This window comes from Engraulis encrasicolus, chromosome 8 (genome assembly GCF_034702125.1).
Source record: "Engraulis encrasicolus isolate BLACKSEA-1 chromosome 8, IST_EnEncr_1.0, whole genome shotgun sequence".
NCBI lineage: Eukaryota > Metazoa > Chordata > Actinopteri > Clupeiformes > Engraulidae > Engraulis > Engraulis encrasicolus.
Genome location: NC_085864.1, coordinates 56,051,387 through 56,061,099, shown reverse-complemented (window position 1 = coordinate 56,061,099; position 9,713 = coordinate 56,051,387). Strand labels below are relative to the sequence as shown.

Below are 9,713 nucleotides of genomic sequence, written 5' to 3'. Positions count from 1 at the left end.
CTGAGAATATGCCTTCCAAATATTGTTATTAAGTTGGATATTGTAATTACTATACATTTGACATAGCAATTTCTCTAAAAGGGGACACGTTTGGACCATAAGGCTTTGTCACAAGATAAAGGAGGTGTCATGAAGACCATTTTCAGCCTAAACTCAGTTTTGACAAAATATGTAGTTACTGCTCTTTTCCTCTGGGGGGGGCAGTCATCGTAGCAATAGTCATCATAATAATATTCATCATAGTACATATACATTTTAGTAAATAGGTTTCAACAAACATCTGTGTCTAGTAGCAACATTCACATGTTTTACATCGAATACATCGCACACGGCGCACTAGCATGACTCTGTTAGCTTCAGTTCACACTAGCATGACTCTGTTAGCTTCAGTTCACACTAGCATGACTCTGTTAGCTTCAGTTCACACTAGCATGACTCTGTTAGCTTCAGTTCACACTAGCATGACTCTGTTAGCTTCAGTTCACACTAGCATGACTCTGTTAGCTTCAGTCTGTTAGCTTGAGCTCACACTAGCATGACTCTGTTAGCTTCAGTTCACACTAGCTTGACTCCGTTAGCTTGAGTCTGTGTCACACTAACTGAGATCCCACTAGTTTGACTTGAAACTAGTTTTGACTGTTAGCGTGAGTTCAGATTAGCTTGAGTTCAGATTAGCTTGAGTTCAGATTACCGTGAGTTCAGATTAGCGTGAGTTCAGATTACCGTGAGTTCAGATTAGCTTGAGTTCAGACTAGCCTGAGTTCAGACTAGCTTGAGTTCAGATTAGCTTGAGTTCAGACTAGCTTGAGTTCAGATTAGCTTGAGTTCACACTAACTTGACTCCGTTTCACTAGCGTGAGTCAGTTTCTATTTTTTGCGTCTGTCTTGATAGTGGTGAGATGGCACACGCATGTGTCCATCCATATGTACACGGCTGTGACATCACAACTCCAGGTATGACACAACAGCCACAGCTATGACATAATCGTCTCTGTGGAATGTGGAGGTGGAGCGTCACTCGAATGACGTCACATGACGTCATCTGGAATGTTCTGTCACGCGTTGTTAAAGTCCAGACGCCCTGCCAGCCGCCTATGATGTCACAAGTGTCCGTCTATGATGTCACAAGTGTCCGCCTATGATGTCACAAGTGTCCGTCTATGATGTCACAGGAGCCCTCTACGACGTGACAAGGACATCGCTGCCAGGCACATGGATGAGGTGGTTGTCATGGGAACAAGAAGAATCCTCTCAATCAGCAGCCAATCAGAGGTCAGGTACGCACGCCAGGCGATGCTATTGGTTAGCATGGGTACGATACAGCGCTATTTTGGGTGTGTGTATGTCTTTGAGTGAGTTTGTGTGTGTACGGTACTGCGTTATTGTGAGTGTAGTATGTGAGTTTGTGTGTGACTGTGTGTGTGTGTGTGTGTGTGTGTATGGTACAGTGTTATTGGTTCTCCTTATGTCGGTACTAACAGGGTACGTGGCCATGTGTGTATGGTAGAGGGCTACTGGTGTATGTGTGTGTGTGAGTGTGTGTGTGTGTGTGTGTGTGTGTGTGTGTGTGTGTGTGAGAGTGTATGTGTGTGTGTGTGTGTGTGTGAGAGTGTATGTGTGTGTGTGTGTGTGTATGGTAGAGGGCTACTGTGTGTGTGTGTGTGTGAGTGTGTTGGTGTAGATATGGTGTATGGTAGATATGGTGAGTGTGTGTGTGTGTGTGTGTGTGTGTTGGTGTAGATATGGTGTATGGTAGTGCTACTGGTGAGTGTGTGTGTGTGTGTGTGTGTGTGTGTGTGTGTGTGTGTGTGTGTGTGTGTGTGTGTGTGTGTGTGTGTGTGTGTGTGTTGGTGTAGATATGGTGTATGGTAGTGCTACTGGTGAGTGTGTGTGTGTGTGTGTGTGTGTGTTGGTGTAGATATGGTGTATGGTAGTGCTACTGGTGAGTGTGTGTGTGTGGTAGAGCAGCGCTATCATATGGGCGTTTGGGATAGTGTGTGTGTGTGTGTGCGTGTGTGTGTGGTATGTATGTATGTACTGTGTGTGTGTGTGTGTGTGTGTGTGTGTGTGTGTGTGTGTGTGTGTGTGTGTGTGTGTGTGTGTGTGTGGTAGAGCTACTGGTTGTCTCGGGTAATAGAGGTATCAGGAAGTGATTTAGTGGCAATTAGATGGTTAGAAGATTAACACATTCAGTGTGTGTGTGTGTCTGTGTGTGTGTCTGTGTGTGTGTCTCTGTGTGTGTGTGTGTGTGTGTGTGTGTGTGTGTGTGTGTGTGTGTGTGTGTGTGTGTGTGTCTGTGTCTGTGTGTGTGTGTGTGTGTGTGTGTGTGTGTGTGCGTGTGTGTGTGTGTGTCTGTGTGTGTGTGTGTGGAGTCTGATGTCTGCCATATGATTGGCCAGCCACTGGAGAGGGAGGCGGGGCCAATGCAGCAAGATGCGATGACATCATCAGCAGCCCTTAGTCTTATTCTAGTCAGCAGCAGCTCTGGCTGAGGGGTGTGTGTGTGTGTGTGTGTGTGTGTGTGTGTGTGTGTGTGTGTGTGTGTGTGTGTGTGTGTGTGTGTGTGTGTGTGTGTGTGTGTGTGTGTGTGTGTATGTGTGTCTCCTCTTGTTCACTGCTCTTTACTGATCGCGTCGTGATGTGTTATGTGCTGTGTAAAGCTTTTACTCTCTAGCGGCTAACAAATCTACTGATCAAGAAAGTCACCTCACCTCACCTTACTCTACAGGGAGGGGGATTCGAACCCGCAACCCCTCTCCTCCTCTCCTCTCCTCTCCTCACCTCACCTCACCTCACCTCACCTCACCTCAACTCACCTCACCTCACCTCACCTCACCTCACCTCACCTCCCCATCCTCTCCTCTCCTCTCTTCTCCTCTCATCTCCTCTCCTCTCCTCTCCTCTATCCTCCTCTCCTCTCCTCTCCTCTCCCATCTCCTCTCCTCTCTCCTCTCCTCTCCTCTCCTCTCCTCTCCTCTCCTCTCCTCTCCTCTCCTCCTCTCCTCTCCTCTCCTCTCTCCTCTCCTCTCCTCTCCTCTCCTCTCCTCTCCTCTCCTCTCCTCACCTCACTCTACAGGGAGGGGGATTCGAACCTGCAACCCTACAGGCAGGAGGAGAGGGATTCGAACCATCAGCCTGTTGGACTCCAAACCACCACAGAAATGAAACCATTCGTTATATTACTGTATTTCGTTTTCATAGTATTTCTCTTCTCTTCTATTTTTTTTGGGACTCTACGAGCAGGGAATTCTGGAATGCATGTAAACATGACAATAAAATATCAGAGTGGGATTCGAACCACCTGCAATCCTATAGAGAGGAGAGGGATTCGAACCTGCAACCCTATAAAGAGGAGAGGGATTCGAACCTGCAACCCTGCCCCCGTCTACAGGGAGGAGGAGCTCTGGCTATAGTGTCTGAGTGACAGGCAGGCGTACTGCGGAGAGGGAGGGGCTTCTGGACCGGTGGGCTCGGAGTGCTGCAGGTTCGAGTCCCAGGTGGGTGCTGGTTCCAGACAGGTGTACTGGGGGGAGGGCGGAGCCTCCAGGCAGGTGTAGTGAGGGGAGTGGGGGTGCTCGTGAGGGGGAGGGGGGTGTGTGAGCGCGTGGGCGTGCGGGTGTGGGTGTGTGTAGGTGTGCGTGTACCGGGGCGAGTGTGTGTGTGTGTGTGGGGGGGTGCTGCAGACGCTGTCGGGGTCGGAGCCCCCCCCGCTTTGGGCGTCTCGGAAGGGAGAGGGGGGGGAGAGGGAGAGCAGGTGCTCAAGGTGGGGGTCGGGAGGGGGGGTGGGGGTGAAGGCGTGGGGGTCCGGAGGAGGGGCGGGGTGTGTGTGTGTGTGTGTGCTGGGGTGTGCCTGGGTGTGTGTGTAAGTGCGCGCGTCGAGGGGTGGAGAGGGGGCCGCGTGTGTGTGTGTGCCGGAATGCGTGTGTATGTGTGTGCTGGGGTGTGCGTGTGTGTATGCGCGTGCGTGGGTGGGTGGTGGGGGGGGGTGTGTGACGGGGGGAGGGGGCGGGATCTGGGCGTAGGTGAGCTGGTAGGGGGGGAGGGGGCCAGAGTTGCCTAGCAACAGGCTACTGAGGTCACTTATATTGCTGGCGTGTGCGTGAGCGTGTGCGTGAGCGTGTGTCTGTGCATGTGCCTGTGTCTGTGAGTGTGTCTGTGCGTGTGTGTGTGCGTGGGGGTGGGGGTGTGTGTGCGCGTAGGGGTGTGTGTGAGAGGGCGTTAGCATCAGGCTGTTTAGCTCGCTAATGTTAGCGGTGAAGCTGCTCACCACACAGCTGATCTGATCCATCAGAGACACATTGGCACCGCCCCTCTCCACCTCTCCACCAACCAGAGACAGCCTGCCTTCTCTATTCACCCCGCCCACTCTCACCTCTCCTACACCTATCACAGACCGCCTCCCCTCGTTAGCCCCTCCCATCATCAGCTCTGCTCCAATCAGAGACCTCCTTCCCTCGCTGGTCCTCACATCTGCACCAATGACAGACCTCCTCCCATCACTAGTCCCGCCTCCTCTGATCTCCTCTACACCAATGAAAGACCGCCTCCCCTCGCTCGCTCTCACCTCTGCTCCAATCAGAGACAGCCGTCCTTCATTCGTCCCTCCCATCACGTCTCCTAGACCTATCACAGACCTCCTTCCCTCGCTCGCTCTCACCTCTCCACCAATCAAAGAGAGTCTTCCTTCATTAGTCCCGCCTATTACGCTGCCTCCACCAATACCGCAGCTCGGAACCCCTCGGAGACACACCCCTTGGGACTGGGACACATTAGCCCCTCCCCTTGACTCTCCTACACCTATCACAGACCGCCTCCCATCGTTAGGCCCTCCTCCCACCAGCTCTCCACCAACCAGAGACAGTCTTCCTTCATTCATCCCTCCCCTTGACTCTCCTGCACCAATAAGAGACAGCCGTCCTTCATTAGTCCCTCCCCCTGCTCCGCATCCACCAATGACAATCTCCTCGTAGTCTCCCATGATTCCACAGCCCACCGACCCCCCTCCGATGCCCCCCACCGCCGGAGCGTGTGTGTGTGTGTGCTGGCTAATTGTGTGTATGGGGGAGTGTGTGTGTGTGTGTGTGTGAGCGTGCTGGCTGACGGTGCTGATGTGAGGTGTGTGTGCGTGTGTGTGTGGTGGGTACGGAGCAGAGGTTGTTGCCAGGTAACTCTGGTCGTCCGCGGCGACCTGGCAGAGCATCTTGGGGGGCGTGTCTGTGTTGTCCGAGGGGGCGGGATTATCGGGATGATCTGGGCCAATGGGGGTGGGGCTCTTGGAGAAGGGCTTGATGACAGCCGTCTGATTGGCTCCCTCCTTCCTCTTGATGTGGAACGACAGGCGCTGCCACAGCTGGTTGCCACGGGAACCGGAGCCCCCGCGCTCCGAAGACACCCAGGACTTGCCGTTGGAGCTGCACACACACACACACGTACACACACACACACACACACACACACACACACACACACACACGTGTACACACACACACGCACACGCACACGCACACACACACACACACACACACACACACACACACATACACACGCACACACACAAATCGTAGATATCAAACACTGTTGAACCTTCTGCTTTACCTGACATGTTTCGATGGTGTTTCTTCCGTCTTCATCAGAGGGTCACTGTGATGTTGATGAGTGACGTGCTTTAAAAACAGCTGATGTTGTTGTGGAGGTGTGACCTCCCTGTCAATACTCATGAACGGCGTGACATTTTCCATGTGCATTACGCCCATTTGTGGGGGAAAACAACCCATGCAAGTCTTGGTGATGTTGGGGTTTAATAAACGAAAGATATGAACCTGTAGACTAGCGTTGTTCACGTGCAACATGCCGAAAACTTGTTGTGTTGCCGGCTGTTCAAATAATATAGCTAAACAGCCGTGGCTGAAGCATGGAAAGTGTTCATTTAGGCTGTCCGATGTAGCTTGTAAGTCAATGAGACGATCGGTTTGTTTTCACCCATAAAGGGGCGTAACGCACATTTAAGAGCAAAGTACCCGGATGGCCGTTCATGAGTATAATGACAGGTTGGTCACACCTCCAGCTGTTAGAGTTGTCGTCTCAAATATGGGAGAGCGTTAGCCTGGTCCTGACCATCCCATAATACTACCATTTCATTTCGTATTCATGGTCTGGAGGTCGTATTGATCTGACGCGGTTGCAGGAAGAGGGAAGTTTGCCCTCAGTTTCTGGTTTGAAATGATGGGACAGCTCTCACCCAATCGCCGACAGTTACTCGACAACAACATAGCGCAGACGTTTTACGTCATCGTCACGAGCAGTGTTGGGAGTAACGCGTTACAAAAGTAACTAATTACTGTAATGCATTACCTTTTTGAGTAACGCAGTAATGTAACTGATTACAGGGGAAAAAATCTGTAATATGTCCTCGTTACAATGCAAGTAACTTGCACATTACAACGCATTTTTTTCACCTAAATTTTGTGTGGGTATTTTGTTTTCTGAATACAATGTTCGCGGATCACCGCGAGATCAGCTGCATCTGATAGCATACGTCCGCACAGAGATTTTAAAGTTCCACGCAGAACATTGCTTCCTCTTTCACGGTTCGTCTCTCGAAATGGCAGGCTGACAAAGGATGACCGATCCAGAAGATCCAGCTTGCTCGTTTTCAAGATCGGTATATGCCCACTACTTTGACTTCATTGAAAATAAGGACGGCAAGAACATTTACTGTAAGTTAAATGCACACTGTACTTGAAACCCAAACCGCTTTCCACGTCGAAAAACAGTAGCCTACTACAAACAATTTGACGTTTTGAAGAGGTGCCATAGCACCACCAAATTAGTCAGGAAAAGAGGGGATGGATGCATCCCATTCGCACGAGACAATGACACGGTAGGCTGTCCGACGGGGGGAGTACGTTGCACCCCCCTCACTTTTGTTCAACTAAACATCACTACAATTGAAATAAATCCATTTGAAATAAAATATTATACGTTCGCCTGTAAAAATAGTGAAATTGAAAATGCTTGCTGTCGTTGCATCACTCTGTAGCCTATCACTGTAAATTCCAGAGCAATAGTTGCATAAGTAGAACTAGCTGTTTGCGCAAAGTCGCAGAATATGCTGGCCGCGGTGCTGACTGAGCGCGCGTAAAGAATAGTTCTGGAGTTGTGAGTGAGTGACAAACTGATCTCCGCACGAAGTCAAATGATTCAGGCGAGCCACGAGCTTGCAAACTGACTGGCTGGTATGCTCGCAATCATTTTTTTCGCCTATAATTTTGTTCATTGATAAGACATTTTCCCCGGTGTGCTGTATATAGGCTAATTAATATTCAAAATGGGCCTACTGTAGCAATGCATCTGCTCTTTTATCAATAATAATTTTCAAACTCGTAGTGCAGTGAGGTGGCTTTATATTTCAGCCAAGTGCAACGGAGCCTGTGCTGCATGAGTCCGTAATAGATTAAAAAAACGGCGCTGGTGTGCATGGTAAGGTGTGGTAAGAAGAGAAAGGATTAATCATTGTATTGGTGAATCAATGTTAGGCCTAGAAAAAAAATGTTTTGGTTCCGGTTGCCGACCGACCCTATCATTTTTTGTGCGACCCAAAAAAAAATGTTGAGTTTTTGGAATCCTCAAAAAAATATTGATGTCGTGTGGATGGTTGTTCATATAGGCTAGAGAAGACACAACACATTTCTTCATTCCCATAACTCGCCATCTCTCGCTTTCTACCTGCCTGCAAGTTACTGAATTTGCATCTTATAACTATCCATCTAGGGGCAACACACGCGCGCGCCACAAGTGCCGCCCGGCTTGATATTAGAAAAGCCCAAATGTCACTGCAGAGTTGCGCACCTACTCGGTCACGTTGTAGGCTATTATGCTACATTACAACATGCTAGTTGGTTGTCGTTGTAGCTACGGGAGCTAAAATAGCAGTCAGGCAACTGACAGCTGGACAAGTAGGCCTAGGGCTAGTCTATTGCCAGAAACGGTATCCTAATTTTGGTCACTATCTTGGCTCATTAATGCTTATTATATTTCATTGTAGCTTCAGCTGTAGGCCTACTTATCAAGCCTCAACTCCACTATCGTCCTTGGCATTGTTCAACAACGTTTATGCCAAAATCTGGCGCATGTGGGGGTTGGGGGGTCGGACATAAAAAAAAAAAAAGAAATTGAAAAAAAAAAATTGTGGAAAAAAAAAAATCCGACCGGACGATGACCAAACCTGACAACCAACCGGAACCAAACTTTAATTTTTCTTAGGCCTTATTGTATGTGGGTAAGACGCAATTCCTGAAAATGTTGGTTTTCAGTCTGCAGGCTTCCAAAACGACTTGTGGATGGCAGGTGAAAGTCATGCCACCTCATAGATTTGCACTGTAGATTGCCAAATCCTTATTTCCAGTCATTTTGGCTAAAGTAACTAAAAGTAATGCAAAAGTAGTGTAATGCCTTACTTTAAAAAAAAAAAGTAATGTTGTAATGTAAGGCATTACTTTTAAATGACAGTAACATGTAATAAGAAGTGCATTACAGTTTTTGAGTAACTTTCCCAACAGTGGTCACGAGCGCCCTCCCCCTTTTTCCCTCCAACAACCTGCCTCTTAGCTTATTGGCTGTTTTCTGGGGAGGGTTGGCCGGCAAAATCCTGCCGCTCAACATTGCTCCACAGAAAACAGTTACCAGACGTAGTACGGAGCCAAGTCTCTTGGCAGACATAGTCCTACGTAGGATGGCACGCAAGGCCAGGAGAGCGTCATCCCTGTTTTAGGTTTCTGGGCAAGGATGGATTACTGCAAGGGCCTACCGGGCCCAGGCCCAGGGGCCCGAGAGTCCAGAGGGCCCTGAAGCCCAATCCTCTAAATTTCCATTCTCATGTTGTGTAAAATCACACTTTTAACAACTCTATTTTCACATATTTTCAGGGGAAAAACACCTGAATGCCCAACAATATAGGGTCTCTAACATCTGGAGGGGGCCCTTTCTTGTTGTCTGGCCCAGGGGCCCATGGAGTCATGATCCGTCCCTGTTTCTGGACTGCGCTTCACAAATCAGCTGTTTTTAAAGCACGTCACACAACAACATCCCTGTGAGCCTCTGATGAAGACGGAAACTATACCATGGAAACATGTCATGATAAAACTTCTACATAGATCTGGATCTCCTGGTACCATGGAAACATGTCATGATAAAACTTCTACATAGATCTGGATCTCCTGGTACCATGGAAACATGTCATGATAAAACTTCTACATACAAAGCGGATTCCAAAAAAGTTGGGACACTTTGTATTTTGTGAATAAAATCAAAATGCTGTCATTTTCAAAACATCTAATATGTTAATAAGGTAGAGCATTATGTACAGACAACATATCAGTTGTTAAAGTCGAGCAGAATTATTGTTTTGAGGTAATTATGTGATCATTTAAAATTTGACCCATGCAACAAATCTCAAAAAGTTGGGACAGGGCCAAAACATGTTGTAATAGTTGGATAATTCTAAAAATAACACAAGGAAGAATATTTTAAAAGGAACTATATTGACTGCCAACATTAATGCACAACTAAAATACCATCACAGAAAGGCTGTGGCACTCAGCAGTGAAGATTTTGAGGGACTAATTACTTATCTATTACACAGAAAGATTGAATTATCAAAATTGCAGGCATATAAGGCCTATTTCCGTTATATAGAGTTCTGTGTTATCATTGCA

The 9,713-nt window shown here is 48.2% G+C and overlaps 1 protein-coding gene across 1 annotated transcript in view; it reads right to left on the bottom strand.

Moving 5' to 3' along the window:
* Positions 1 to 3,385: 3,385 nt before the first annotated feature.
* Positions 3,386 to 9,713, bottom strand: part of LOC134454013 (metabotropic glutamate receptor 5-like) — a gene marked incomplete at its 5' end in the record, with an annotated part of 29,758 nt that continues 23,430 nt past the window's right edge. The window contains 3 exons of the mRNA XM_063204754.1: positions 3,386 to 3,574; positions 4,268 to 4,893; positions 5,170 to 5,411. Of these exons, the coding sequence (XP_063060824.1) occupies positions 3,386 to 3,574; positions 4,268 to 4,893; positions 5,170 to 5,411 (1,057 nt within the window). The remainder of the gene's footprint in view (positions 3,575 to 4,267; positions 4,894 to 5,169; positions 5,412 to 9,713) is intronic.